A 15,712-nucleotide genomic window follows, 5' to 3' on the forward strand; every position below is an offset into this window, starting at 1 on the left:
CATAGGCAATAGCACATCAGCTTTCCATCTCCTACTCTCCACTGTGAATGTAAACCTGAGCTCAGACAGGCTGAGGAGAGTGTTCAAGGTGACCCAATAGTGGAATTTTATTCAATGTTCTCTGCTTTATTTGTTCCTTGAAAAAAAGTATGAACAACTCATTTTATAAATTCAAAGAGAGCATCTTCTCCAGTACTGGCACTTATTTGGTTTGTTTTTTTGCTTTTTTTAGTACTGGGGATTGAACTCGGTGCACTCAACCACTGAGTCCCACCCCCAGCCCTGTTTTGTATTTTACTTAGAGACAGGGTCTCAGAGTTGCTTAGCACTCACTGTTGCTGAGCCTGGCTTTGAACTCACAATCCTCCTGTCTTGGCCTCTGGAGCTGTTGGGATGCGCCACTGCGCCCCACCAGTACTGGCACTTTTGACCACCTGTGTTGGGCTCAGTGTGGAGTAAGCCCAGGTAGGGGTTAGGAGACACTTTTTCAGGAATCCCCAAACTGTGTCTGGGGTGTGACTGATGTTTGTGAAGGAATTACTACTACCAATGTGACAAGGACGTCTCACTTCTATGCTGTAGAGGTGGGATTAAAAATGAGGAGTGAGCATGCTGTCTCTCTGCAACCAATCCTTCTCCAGACCTTGCTCCTCGAGCTTAAACATTGAGCTAGTTGTACACCTGGGACCTAGGAGACTCCAAAGTAGTTCCTGTGGCAAGCTTGGGAGAAAGCAGGTGTGGAAAAATGGAATTTATGGGCTTCTTTTGTGAGTACCTTAAGGATCATGGACCTGAGCCCCTACAAGGACTGAGCACCTACTGGACTAAGAACCTAAGTAGTCTCAGCTGAACTGTTAAGGAGGACCGAGCAGAAATCCAAAATTATCTCTGTGGGCTTTCCTGAGGCTCAGCTTTATGTGCCTGGCATACTCAGGGCCTGGAGAAATGTAGAGACCAGACAGGGAGGTCTCTGCAGAACCACTGGATGGTGTAGCAGCAAACGCAGACAGAGACTGGCTTTGCTCTACACCAAATGACAAACCCAGTTACCATCTGAAAACTGACAGCTACCATTCTTTAATATTGTTTCCACCTCTTAACCCTATAAGAAGTCAAAGACCCTTGGTGAAAAGAGCCAAGCCTTTTGAATAAAGATTCACTACTATGTAGCCTTAGGTATTCTCCTTAATCCTTGGGAGCTTAGTTTTTCTCTGTACAATGAAGATTAGTTTATCTTCCCAAAAAAGTAGTTGTAAACCAAAACAAGGGAGGTTGGGGAAGGGAATAAAACCACTGGGTTAGACAAAAGAAAATGAAGGAAAGGGAAAGGAGAGGGGAATAGGAAAGACAGTAGAATTAATCGTTCATAACTTTCTTGGCCTTATATTTGAATACACAATCAGGGTAACTCCACATCATGTACAATCACAAGATAGGAATCCTAAATAGAATAAGTTATATTCTATGAATGTATAATCTACCACAATATATTTTATTGGCATGTATAACTAAAAAGAACAAATAAAAAATTGCAAGTTTGAAAAAAAAAAGTAGTTGTAAAAATTAATATACCATGCACCCAAAAGAGTGCCTAGATACGGTTTGAGACTCCTGAAAAGGTACCCCCCAGCCTCTACCTGGATTTATTCCACACTGAGTCCAATACAGATGTTCAGAAGTACCAGTGCCTGAGAATTAGCAGGAGAATTAACACAACATTACATGTAATTTGGGAAGAGTCAGCTTAAAGATATGCTGCCTATCCAATGTGCCTGCTGCAGCCACACAGAAAAACTTCTGTACCTTAATAATAGACATATTAGTTACACAGTACCTCCCAATACTCCCATTTAGAGCAACTTAATAGCTTTTAAAATGTGTAACCCACAGTTTATATTTGTTTTTAGTCCCTAGCTTGAATGAAATTCTGTTTTCACATACACTCACAGAAGAAATTCACAATTTATCAACAATAAAACTATTCTTTTTTGGTACTGGAGATTGAACCCAGGGGCACTTTACCACTGAGCTACATCCCCAGTCATTTTTATTTTTTATTTTGAGGCATGGTCTTGCTAAGTTGCTGAGGCTGACCTGAAATTTATGATCCTTTTGACTTGGCTTCCCAAGAACCTAGGATTACAGAGGTGTGCCACAGTAAATATTCCTATATAATTATGGCCATGTGTTTTGATATTCCAGAATGGCACAATAATCCCCTCTCCTGTTGGGCCTTATCCTTGTGAAGTGTGTGTGTGTGTGTGTGTGTGTGTGTGTGTGTGTGTACACATTATAATCTAGGGAAGTAATTATTCTGGTAGATCCCAGGGATTATAAGCAGCAAGCCCACTATGTATATCTATTGATTTAGTCCTGAGATCCTCAATGAAGAATCCAGCCTGAGCAACTTTTTTTTTTTTTTGTGGGGGTGGGAGGAGTGGATATCAATAACTGCTAAGAATTTTATTGAATAACATAATCAATATTTTCTATAATATAGCTTCAGTGGATATCAATAACTGCTAAGAATTTTATTGAATAACATAATCAATATTTTCTATAATATAGCTTCAGTGGCCAATATTATTTCACTGTGTGAATGTGACAATGTATTCAGCCAATGTCCTCTAATTTTACTGCTAGAAATGACACTGTGGAAAACATCTTCCAGAGGAAGAGAAACAGGTAGGGGAGAACTGCACAACTTCTTGTTGTTACTTCTAGGCTGCCTTTCTTCTAATGACAATATAACTTTTTTTCACATATCTAGGAATTAGTTCATGCTATGGAAGTCAAACTCACAGAACGAATAAAGTCCATAAAGCATTTTTCATTGCAATTTGTTAATACTGTTAATATAATTATTATTTTATTACATATGTGATTTGAACAAGACACTAATGAAGGAGACACTAATAATCCTCCTGAGGCAGGAGGATTTCGAGTTCAAAGCCAGTCTCAGCAACTTAGCAGGGCCCTAAGCAACTCAGTGAGATCCTCTCTCTAAATCAAAAGGGACTGGGGATGTGACTCAGTGGTTAAGCACCTCTGGGCTCAATTCCTGGTACCAAAAAAAAAAAAAAAAAAAAAAAAGGAGAAGTCAGTTTTTCAACTCACTTGCCAAGCCATATGTAAAATTAGGAAAAAAATAGGAATTATGCACTGTCAACAAATGTAATATTTAAGTTGATAGGGTTATTTGTTCTGATGGAACAATGACAGGCACAGGTAAATATTCTTCACTGGTTAACTAGCAAAATTGAAGAATTTGCACCAGAAAGTAATAAAAAACTTTAATATAAAAAAATAAGTCAACGAAACTTAATAATGTATTTAATGCTGTAACCAAAGTGGGGAATCATATAAAGCTTTATGTGTTAATTTCAAGATTATTCCCTTTATTGTGTGATAACATGGAAACTGATTATAAAAAAAAAAAAGTTAGTATCTGATAAGGAATGTTGGTTGTTGAAGGGAAGATTACTACTGAGAAGTTAAACCTGTGAACTGAATTTTTAGTGTTTGTAAGAAATAAGAAAACTGGCCCCAAATTTTAAGAATGTAACTTGGATAGCTGGATTTTATTATTTGGCTACTTTTGAGATTCTTAATTTTTTTAATACTGTCATATAACATGTTTAACAGGGTTGTTTTAGAAGAAAATATAGAAGTTAGAAGTTTGAAATATAAGAAGTTCTACAGAATAATCTGACATATTTTATAAAATAACAATAGTCAAACAAAAATTGATGAGTAAAACAGTGAAAACCCCTTATTAAAAGCCTAGATGCATCTTTTGATAGAGTACCACATATATCAATATTTAGATAATGTGCCAAATGAGCTTGCATCTTGCTTATTAGATTGACAAAAATACTCTATTAATTTTCAATAAAATAATTGATATGTTATATATTGCATATCAGCAAAAAAAAGTTATCACTGAACAACCTACCAATTTAGTAGAATGTTTTGTTTTTATTTTTCATCAAAAAGAAAAAAACAGGAAATTTAAGAATTTGGAATCTATCTATTTCATTAAAGTCAATTAAAGTTAACTAAAAATATACAGAATAAATTGTTGGAACTGACCACTAAGAAACATTGAGGGTAAATAATGAAAATATGGAATTTCTTGACTCTTTTTGGATAAAATATTTCTTAAAAGTCCTCAAAATGATAGAATTTTTTTAAAATCATTTCTTTCATCACTATCCATAGATCTTTGTGAGACAGGATCCCAATTCTTAATAATAGCAAAACAAAATCTAACCAAACAAAACATATGAACAAACTAATTGAAAGAGAGAACAAAAAAAAGATGAGAGTTTAATCATTAACCTTCATATTCCAATGATGCCATTAAACTGCAGGATGTTTTACAAACCTCTTCTGCTGATCTTCTGCTCAGTTGCCAATATTCACTAAGAACTTTGCTTATGAGCACCATATTTCTGACCGCTCAACCCCTCAAGCAATGCCATTATTGATAGGGACAATGCTTCCATTACCCATGATGGGCAGATCTCTAAAGTACATGGCTTTCCACCAGAGCTCAGGCAATTCCTTCTGGCTGTCAGGTCTCATTTGCTTTATTTTGAGGCTCAACTTCTTTGTATTCTTCAAGGTGCATCATAGAAATGGGATCTTCCAGAAAGAATTTCTTGACTCCAGGAAATAGAGTATGCTTCCTTTTTGCTTCCCTAACATCCAATCTCCAATCATTGCAATATGAAAAGTGATATTACCTAAGTAGGTTATCAACAGATGCTGTTTACTCATCTCACTAAGCTATAAGCTTCTTAGCTTCAAGGAGTGTGTGCACTGGCTCCATTTTATCTACTCAGCTTGTACATATTTTCTTTCATGCGATAAATAAATACTTTATGAATATTGTTGGACTGAAATTATGACAGAGAAATTATCTGTAGATTTATTCTAATAATCTAGGTTCAAAATGTAGACACAAGACATAAAAATCATCAACTGCCTCCTTTATTATAAGGTAAACACTGTAAATCTTTTCTATTACTCATTTACAATAAGCCAAATCATTCTTCTGAACACAGAAACTACATCTAGTTGTCATTGATTAGGACATAGAGCATATATGCAATATTTGGTCTAGGTATAAATTGGAAGTATCTGGTTTAAGCTAGGACAATGGGACAGGGTAACAAGATGAGTAGAAATAAAATCCCAAAGGTGACAAAAATGAAATAACAAAGACCCAAAATGTGGTTAATGTAGAAAATCTGGAATAAAGAGTGGGAGGGACACATTTGCTGATCCCCATCATTTGTAGAAAACTATACAAAGTTCTGAGCATGGGAAGATAAAACAAGTCAAAATTCCCCGTTGATATAGTATCTACTATAAGAAAAATTTGCACAAAGAAAATACATATAGGATTAGACAATTTGTGTATAGGAAAGTTACCTGCTATGCTTTTATAATTATTCTCATTTCACTTATTGTGATTTCATTTGTGATATGATGATGACCAGGAGATCAGCAACCAACCTCCACAGAAAAGCCATGACAAGTAACCATGAGTCTGAATTTGGAGCACGAGGAAGAAGATAGGCCTATCAGCTTTCTCCTCCCATGAACAGTAAAGAGGAGAAGGATTTTAAATGAAAAAAAAAAATGATATGTTTAGTTTTAAACATGGTGGAATTAAGGTAAAAAAAAATGGAGTAGTAATTATTATAGATAATGACATAGCAGCTAATATTAGAAAAACATTTGATAATTTGAAAAATACAATCATCTACGTTTTCCATTTACTAGTGAACCTGGAGATACAAAGCAAACACTAAAATTATTAAGAAAATGACATATAAAAACTAAGAACCAAGGGCTGAGGGCATGGCTCAGTGATCTGGCTAGCATGCACAAGGCCTTAGGTTCCATCCCCAGTACCATGAAAAAAACACAAATTAAAATATATAGAAAGTACCAGCAAAGAGGCCATATAGATACAGAAATATGAAAGGTCCTGGGAAGAAGAGTGGGAAAATAATAGCAAACAATTGGGCAAGACATAAAAAAAAAAAAATGGGAGGAGGAAATGAAGCTGGCATGGGCAATGGTTTCTTTGTTTTGGTTTGGTTTAGTTTTAGTCCATTATTCTTTCATGGAAGCCATTCTTGCATGTTGATGAATAATCTTGTGTTTGAGATCTTCCTGAGATGAATAGAATGTGTACTTTCAAATTAGATCAGAATCTATTATTTATAAAAGCTTTAAAGAAAAAGCAGCTCTTAGCTAATCCATGTTCTCAGCAAGGTGGAAATTACCAGAAAAGAATAAGAGAACACTAGAAAATATTATAGTAACTGTGAACATTTTTAGCAAGCTGGCACAGAATCCTCACACAGTCCGATGTGGCCTAATTTAGGATATCCAGAGATCACATAGAAGTAGAGTGGAATGGTGGTTACCAGAGGCTGGAGCAGCAAGTGGCAGGGAAAGAGGAGATGTTACACAAAGGGTACAAAGTTTTAGTTCCACAGGAGAAATAAGTTCTGGTGATTTATCACATAGCATGGCGCTTATGGTTAATAATAAGCTATTGTATACTTCATAACTGCTGAAAGAATAGATTTTAAATGTTCCTATCACAAAGAAAAGATAAGCATGTGAAACCTGATTTAATCATTCCACAATGTGTGCATGCATGATAATACTATATTTTATTTTATTATATATATATACACATATATATCCATACACACAATTATTTCACAATTAAAATTAAAAATAACTTCAAAAACTGAATTTTAAAAGATAACTACACTTTATGACAACAACATGTGGGGGGCTGGGGTTGTGGTTTAGTGGTAGAACGCCTGACTAAGGCAAGTGGATTCTGTCCTCACCACCACATCAAAATAAATAAATAAAATAAAGACATTGTGTCCAACTACAACTAAAAGCAACAATTTAAAAAAAAAAAGGTTGTGATATTTGTAGATTTTTTTTCTTTCCTTTGAAGTCTATTTCCATAAGCATGAGTCTTATGAATATTCATTGGGATTATCACCAAACAAGGAGATAGAAGAATTTATCCTAGTTTTACATTAATAACTTTCTTGCTGTGCGCCTTGGAAAAGTTTCCGTGTGCCTAGGTGTTCTCTTGTGAGAACAAGGTTTGGATAATGCCAGTTTCACCAGGTCTAGTCCTGTTCTTCTTCGTCACTCCTCTCCTGGACCCTCCCCAAGCTCACTGGGCTACGACCTTGTTTATGTCCTCAATTCATGTCAAGCCATTTTCAGTCCTGAGTGACTGTATTTGCTCTCTTCTCTACCATTGTTCTCCTTGCCCATGTTCAGCTTTACTTTACATCTTTTTGTCATTATTTTAAAGCAATGATTTTTTTTATTTTGTTTTCTTGCTTAGTTGTCACTGTCCCTAGAATATAAGTTCCGTGGAAGCAAAGCAGAGCATCCTTTGCATTGTCAACTCTCCAAATCCTATATGCTTGAAGTAATAGCTAGACCAAAGTAGGCACTGACAAATATTTCCTAACAAAATGGATGATTTTCAAAACAAGATTTATTGCAAAAATCCTATTTTTCAAATAGATTCTTAACTAAGCACTCGATCTAAAAACTAGATAATGGAGGATCTTCTGCTGCGGTGTAGAGAAAGAAGTCAAGAAACACCTCCCCATACCCATAAGCCTCAAGATGCCCTAGAGCAACCTCTCAGAGCCCAGATCATTAGGGGAGGGATCAGTCAACTCTACATTGCCTGTGAGTATGCTCCTCAGATCCCTTTTGATCACAACAAATAGCATTTTCTAAACTTTAATTTCTGAGGAATTTGAATGCAGCTTACTAAAAATGTTACTGTATGGTTCTGTCCCCTTCATCAGTCTCCCTCCTCAAAATTAAACTGCTTCTCATAGTTGATTTTTTCTTTCACCCACAGTCTATAAAATAAATCTCTACAAAACCCTTCAAACAGCAAGGTTAAATTTTTCCTTTAGTGTCTAGAACTGGGTTAAGGTCTATGGGCTAGGGAAGCCCCACCCTTTCTTCAGATCTCTAGCTATTTTCAGGGGCTGTGCTCTCCTGGCGCTAGTTCAACAATTCACTTTCTCAATGTGTCTTTGCACCTGGAATCTCCTCTCCCAACACCACCTCCAGGGCCCCGGCATTCATTCATATGTATGCTATTTACCTCATTCCCTTGACAGTGCTGTTGATAGAACTCCTTAATAGCAGACTCCGGCTGAAGGGCTTTGTGGGGAGGGTGGTGGAGTGAGATTAAAAGGGTATTACAGTGAAGCACAAAATACACAATAGTTAAAATATTATCATAAATGTCCTAAGTATCCTTCTGCGAATCTCCTAAATGAGAACTTTCTCACTGATCTTTCTGCTTTTTGTCTTCTTCAGTGTCTGCTTTAACACATTTCTCAATCATTATCACTGCAAATCTCAATTTCCAATTTTTTATTGCATTTTTCATTTGCAGTAACTCAACTCTGTTTTCACCTCCTTCCTGATCATGTCCTGTACAATTCTGTTACCTAGGTAATTAGGTCATCAAAGTTTTTTTTTTTTTTTTTGTGCATAGGACGTTCTCACATGTATCATGGTACACAAAACAGCTACAAGCAGTCCTGATTTTAAATAGCATTTGCTTTTTATTCTTACTACATTTATATACACTATTCACTTATCCTGGCAAAGGTGATGTTTCACTGCCTGGTGCAACATCATTCTGTGCTTTTAGAGGAAAACAAATGTATGACCTTATTTCTGATCTGTTTGGTCTTCACTCCATAGACAATGGGGTTGAGTGCAGGTGGGATAACAATGTAGAGGTTGGCAAACATGATGTGAAATGTGAGAGAAACATTGTGTCCAAAACGATGGGCAAGGATCGAGAAAAAGGCAGGTGTATAGAACATGAGGATGACACAGACATGGGACCCACAGGTGCCAAGGGCCTTCTGGCGTGCATCTTGGGAGGGGAGGCGAAAAACAGCACAGAGGATCAGGGAGTAGGAGACAGCAATTAGGATCACATCTGAGATGACGGTCATGATGGGAACACAAAAGCCATACCAGATGTTGATGGAGATATCAGCACAGGCAAGCCGGGCAACACCTATGTGCTCACAGTATGTGTGGGGTATGACGCGTGTCCTGCAGAAAGGTAGGCGGGTCAGCAAGAATACATCTGGCAGGATGATGCAGAAGCTCCGAAAGGAGATGCCCACAACAATCTTGATGATGGTCTTGGGAGTCAAGATGGTGGTGTATCTCAAAGGGGAACAGATGGCCACATAACGATCAAATGCCATGGCCATCAGGATAGCTGAATCCAGGACAAAGCTATAGTGGAGGAAGAACATCTGTGTCAGGCACCCTGGAAATGTGATTTCTTGAGCTCCCAGCCAAAAGATGCTGAGTGTTTTGGGCACACCTGCTGTAGACAGGATAAGATCAGTCATGGCCAGCATGGAGAGAAAGAAGAACATGGGTTCATGAAGGCTGCGTTCCACAGTGATGAGATAGAGAAGCATGCAGTTTCCCATTACAGCTACAATGTAGATCATACAGAAGGGAATTCCAATCCACACATGGAATTGCTCCAGGCCTGGGATCCCCACCAAAATGAAGGGTCCTGGGTTATAACTGCTCAAGTTGAAAATGATCATGGCAGACAAGGATGGCACAAATCTCAGTCCTGAGGCCAGAGGATGATAAAGGAGAGTTAGTCACTCTTACTTCCAAACAATCATTATTGATTCCTGAAATTAGAGTGACCATGTAATCTATCATGCAAAGGAACCTCTCTGAAGTGAAAAAAGGTTAACATTAATAATGACAGCAGCAACATGCATAAACCAGGATTGTCCCAGACAATTGAAGATGTATGTTTATTCTTTCTAAAGAGAATATCCCTTCTTTTCAGTACTTAAGTTTGCATAATTTTTTCCAAAAAGCCCTCCAGACTTGTTATACTCTTCATTACATACTGTCTTGGATACCAGTTAACAAGTTAGAGGACATAGGATTTTTGGGGCTAGCAGATTGCAGTCTGTGTCACTTTATGGGCACCATTGGTTAAGGTCTTCTTGCTATGTCATTGTAGCATAATGATCTCTGCCCTTAAACAACTACTTGCTACCTGATGACTGTAGTTCTTAGATCTGTGAAGTTAACACCCTTTATTGACAAGCAGTAATCAAATTCAGTTCAGTAAACACTAGCTGCATTCTGACACTATATTGGTTAACATGTGTGACTCACATTTAAGTTGAAAAAGTCTCTCTTATAGCTTAAGCTCAGGAGCCTTTTCTATACAAAACAAAACAAAAAAGAAAGAAGGCAGAAGAAGGGGAGGAGGAGAAAAGAAAAAAAGATTTACTGACACACTGTACACTGCACAAGACCTTGGATTTAGTAACACCATCAGTCATAAGAAGGATTGTTTCATTGTGAACACAAATTCTATATGAGACTTATAGCCCCAAGACACATGCTCTCTCAATCACACACAGACACTCAACACTCACATTCTCAGACATACCCCAAACCATACTCACACGATTTCATACGTTTTATCATCATACATTCACTCACATTTACTCTTTCAGTTATGACTCCACGTCCACACACACACACACACACACACACACACACACCCCAAAGAGACTAAACAAATTATTTCATGGATTTTTGCACTGCCACCTGCTCTGCTTTGTAAATCCTAGAGAACAATCCTCTGGAATTATTATTATTATTATTATTATTATTATTATTATTATGCTGGGGATTGAACCCAGGGCCTTGTGCATTCGAGGCAAGCACTCTACCAACCAAGAAATATCCCCAGTCCTTGAAATTATCTTTTAAAGATTAGGTTTTATATCTTCTTCCTTCTCTAATAATGCCTCCCCTGCCCTTTGCCTTTACCTGGAAAGTGTACTTATATTCTAAAGGTCACCAAGCACACAACAACAGTGCCAGGGACTCCCAGGTCCAGCACTAAGATCAGCACTAAGAGGCTTGTGACAGTTGTGTGCTTCATGTTCCTAACCTGGCAAGGCCAAAACTTAGGTTCAGCTTATCCCTCTCTCCACTTTTCACCTCCTTCTATCCCCCAGACCAAGGCTTAGATTACCCACTCTTCTGCTTTAGACAAAGAAGAAATGGAATATTCTCTCCCCCTCTCTCTCTTTCTCTCTCTCTCTCTCTGTCTTTCTTTCTCCATTTCTGATCATTCTTCATATGTAAGTAAAAGCATCTTTCTTAAAGCAACCCAGACCTTCTCTACAGTATCTTCACAATTCCTAAATTCTAGGTTCTGAGAACACAATTCAGAGTTTGGAGTGTGGGTCTTAGTCCAGCACCCATCTGCTGGGGATCCCTGTTCTCTGGATTACTTGCCTTTATCTCTCTTATTGAGTCAACTTCATTGTGACTCCCATCTCCAGGGGCACAGAGTTCACCTATTTACACTACATACTTGCCTAGATTGTTCAGTCTTAATGCTGAAATCCCACTTTTCACATTTCTCACATACTTGAACAACACATTCAAACATATGTCTTGAATCACAGCTGTCCAGGATTGTCTAAGGTCATCCCTTAGGCATACAGACTCGGAAAAGGTCTTCTCTAGTTTTTATATTTTCATCAACTCAAATATAAGAGATGTTCATAAAAGCATTCACAAGCACACATGGACACACAGATAGAAAGTTAATTACCAGGCTTGTCATTCTACAATCAGACAAATCCACAGTATGTAGCAATCCAAAAGACAGTTTGCTGGGTTTTGTTGTTTTTCCAACAAGTCAATGCAATTAACAGGTCAGAGGAGTCAGATAGGAAAAGCACATTTTTGACAAATAATGTAAAAAACTAAACAACCAAATGCAATGTGATTCTTGATTAGATTCTTTTTAAATAAACTAGGTATAGAATGTAATTAATAATAGATAAATTGTTTCATTTTTAATTGAAAATTAATAATTACATGCAGATTTAATGGGGAAATATGTTTTATATGTGCTTACAATGTAAAATGATTGTTAGACTAATAAACAAATCTCTTACCTCACATACTCACATTTTTTATTGTGCTGAAAATTTTTGAATCTGTTCTTTCAGTTACTTTGAAATACCCAATGCACTATTGTTTATTAGAGTGACAATTCTCTCCACAGATCACTAAAGCTCATTTTTCCTGAATGAACAAATTCTATCATTTGTAACAACATGGATGAAGCTGGGTAATATTATGCTAAATTAAATAAGACGAGCACAAAAAGACCAATACTGCATGATCTCTCTTATATGTGGAACTTAAAAAGAAGGAAAATTTAGATGTGAACCATGGATTTGATAATATAAAGGAATTGGTGTTAGCTTTATTGGGTAGGATTAGAGTACTATGAGAGACACTCATGTGGGTGCCTACAATGTCCTGGTAAAATATTGGTGCAGAGTATGTGCTCTGGAGCCAGCTGTGTTACACAATTTAATTTAATCTTATTCCACAACCTACTGGCCAAGTGAATTTAGCAAGCTGTTTGAACCACATGATCCTTGTGTTCCTTGCTTTTTAAAATAAACTAATATATCTACTTTTTGCAGTTATTATTATGACAAAAAGAGACAAACAAGAAAATAGTCTTTAGTGCAGTGCCTGGAACATAGTAAACATGCAACAAGTTCACTTCCCCTTATTAGATTGTGTTTCACATTGTTAGTATTGTCATGAGCAGTGAGAATACATGAAGAAGAAAATAGAAACAATGCAGGAAAACTAACAAGAGTATTCCTGGGAACACACACATACAAACTATCACACTCAATTCTACTTTTTTAAGTTATAGTTATGGGTCTTTGTCTAATGCCTGACACAGAAACATTCTGAACAACACTAACCATGGTCATACTTACTACAGTTGTGTAACTGTCCAAACAGTGATGGACAGTTGTTTAACTGTCCATCCACTCTAGTCTTTTGATGCCCATTTGATAGAGCATAAATACAAGGACTGCAGACCATGAACTTAGTTTATAACTGGGAATTACTCAGGGAAGAAAGTTGTAGTTCCCAGTCCACAGCTGCAAAGAAATGGAGGGTTGAGCTTTTCATTCACTCATTCTTTCTCTCCAAATCCAAGTTCCAGTCAAACCCACTTAAACAGCCAATACTCACCTAATATTGAGGATTAGGCCAAAGGGAAAGAAGAAAAATATGGTGCAGACCCACAGAAAATCTTCAAGGGCAAATAAGCCAACCAAGGAAATGAGTGGAAGGGAAGGAACTGGTGGAAAGGTTGCTTCCTCCCACATTTATTCTCTCTGATCACTGCTCAGTCAGGGAAAGAGATCATCAAAACCCAGGGGGTGCAGGTTCCCTATCTTCTCACCCTCAAGGGAAGAAAATGAAGAAGTTCTATTAACCCACACCACTGCTTCAAGGTGCAAGATGCTTTTTCTTTATTTATTTTGCATTTGCCTTTGTATGTAAACTGATATGCATGTGGGTGGAAAGTCATATATGTAGGTGCTTAACTATTATCAAGTTCATGTCCTCACCAGAGAAAGTACCTTGAAAAGTTACTTAATCTCCATGTAAAGGCAACACTATTAGTAGTAATATTAGTACCTACTCCTCAAGATTGAATATTGCATAGAAATTACAGATTAAGGTCATGTATGTGAAAATATCTAGAGGCAAATGCAGAGTGGCAAACTCATAATATAGATCAATAGACCAGAGTACTGGTTAAAATGAAAATTATAAGGCCCACTTCAAAGTATTCTAAGCTATTTCCCAGAGAGGATGTTCTCTAATCTCTGTTTAGAAGCAGTACAATAAATTTGTGCACACTTTATTTTTCTCTGGGTGACCAAGATATATGTGGGTGTGAGCAGAAAAGTTGGAAGGCAGGAAAGTCAGTTGGAAATAACTCTATTGGGGCAGAAGTAAAACAAGTCTTGGGCATTGCTTCCTGTCTGAGGCTGCTCCTGATGGACACTGAATAGTGACTTTTCCAAAATATCTTTGGCCAAATACTCCCCTTTGGCTTAAAAACTCTCCTGTCTGCCTTACCTGTTCCTCTTTCAATGCCTTACTACACATGGATTTTGTTGTTGTTGTTTTGCCAAACTCTATGGCTGTTTCCTCTTAAATATCTTCTAAATCCATGCTTTCTCTGTTTCCATTGCACAGCTACCTTCATTTCTTGTCTAAATTACTCTGATCACGATTTATAAGATCATCTTATTTCCATTTTTTGTCTTCCTCAATGTATTTCTGGCACTGCAGACAGAAGTTCTTTCTCAAGTGAACATCTGATTGTTGTTTCTTAGCTTAAATCTAATTTTGTTCCCACCTCAGACTTTTAGCATTTGCTATTTCTTCTAACTTTATTTATCTTCATCTAGATCTTTGAGTGATTGCTACATTTCTACTATTAGAGATAAAACTAAAATTAAAACCTCATTATACATTTTCCATTAGTAAAAATGATACAAGTAAACAAAATGTATTCCTTCAAAAAGACAGAACACCCTGCTAGTACTGTTGTTAAGAATTTCTGAAGGTTCAAATCTTACTTTTCACCTAAGAAGCTTTTATCCCACAAACAGCCAACTCAACTTCCCTGAATGTGGTAACTCCTGTGTCTAAGGCTGTTGTGTCCACAAAAGTTTTCACCCATAACCCTAAGAGGTAGGCTCCACAGCTGCTGATTTTTTTGCTTCTGTCTCATCCATAGGCAATTTACTTCTGAGTGGAAAGAATAATATGAATAACTCGATTTTCAATGGCCACCTCTTTATGCCAAATATTTCAAGATCCATAACTTATTTAAAATGCCTACTTGCCTACTGGCTAGGAGCGGTGGCACACATCTGTAATCCCAGCAGCTTGGGAAGCTGAGGCAGCAGGATCACAAGTTCAAGGCCAGCTTCAGTAACTTAGAGAGGCCCTTAGCAAATTAGCAAGACCCTATCACAAATAAAAAGGACCCTGGGTTCAATCCCTGGGGGTGGGGGAAATGCCTATTAAGTGCACACCACTGTTTTTCTTAGTATAAAACCTAAGCTTTGTTGTTGTTGTTGTTGTTGTTTGGCCGGAGGGGGGGACAATCTTTTTTATTGGAAGAGCAGGCAGGCTTTAAGACACGAAAATTTACAATTCTTACCTTTGCTATACTTTCTGCCTCTTTATGAAATAATTTATCTTTCTTTGTCCATTGCATGGAAAAGAAATTGTCCTGGGTAATTTATGTAAATTTTACGTGAACACCTAGTACATGGGTTTAATGTTGTTATAAGAACCCTAGTCTAATAGAAATTATTTTATGGTGAATTATTCCCATTAAACTGAAATAGAAATATGCTTTGATGCCTTTCCTTCTTGGTCTATGATTTACATGTTTAAATTGTGAATTTGTCTGCACTGGTAGCTCAATGGTAGAGCATTTGCCTAGTAATATGAAAGGCCCTGAGTTTGATCCCCAACTCTGCAAAAAAAAATAAAAATAAAAAAATAAAGATATATCTTCTACCCTTCATCTCAGTTAAAAAAAAAAAAAGTAATATTTCACACATAAATGTCACAGTTCTATTAGCCTGATCTAAGAATCACGTGATGCCTTAATGCTCAGCTGCTATCTGGTTTTCATGAATGAGTTCAAATTAAATATTTCAAAATGGTAGTT

At 37.0% G+C, this 15,712-nt stretch overlaps 1 protein-coding gene across 1 annotated transcript; it reads right to left on the reverse strand.

Annotated features, from left to right (window-relative positions):
• Positions 1-8,704: 8,704 nt before the first annotated feature.
• LOC143391404 (olfactory receptor 52H1) lies at positions 8,705-13,259 on the reverse strand. The gene is made up of 2 exons (XM_076844109.1): positions 13,198-13,259; positions 8,705-9,709 (listed from the first exon to the last, which is right to left on the reverse strand). The coding sequence occupies exon 2, from the start codon at positions 9,678-9,680 to the stop codon at positions 8,733-8,735; it is 948 nt and encodes a 315-aa protein (XP_076700224.1). The 5' UTR covers positions 9,681-9,709; positions 13,198-13,259; the 3' UTR covers positions 8,705-8,732.
• Positions 13,260-15,712: the final 2,453 nt, after the last annotated feature.

The sequence above is a fragment of the Callospermophilus lateralis genome, chromosome 2 (assembly GCF_048772815.1).
Source record: "Callospermophilus lateralis isolate mCalLat2 chromosome 2, mCalLat2.hap1, whole genome shotgun sequence".
Taxonomy (NCBI): Eukaryota; Metazoa; Chordata; class Mammalia; order Rodentia; family Sciuridae; genus Callospermophilus; species Callospermophilus lateralis.

Coding starts and splice junctions, on each gene's coding strand:
- LOC143391404 (XM_076844109.1), bottom strand. CDS start 9,680: ATGATCATTTTCAACTTGAGCAGTTATAACCCAGGACCCTTCATTTTG.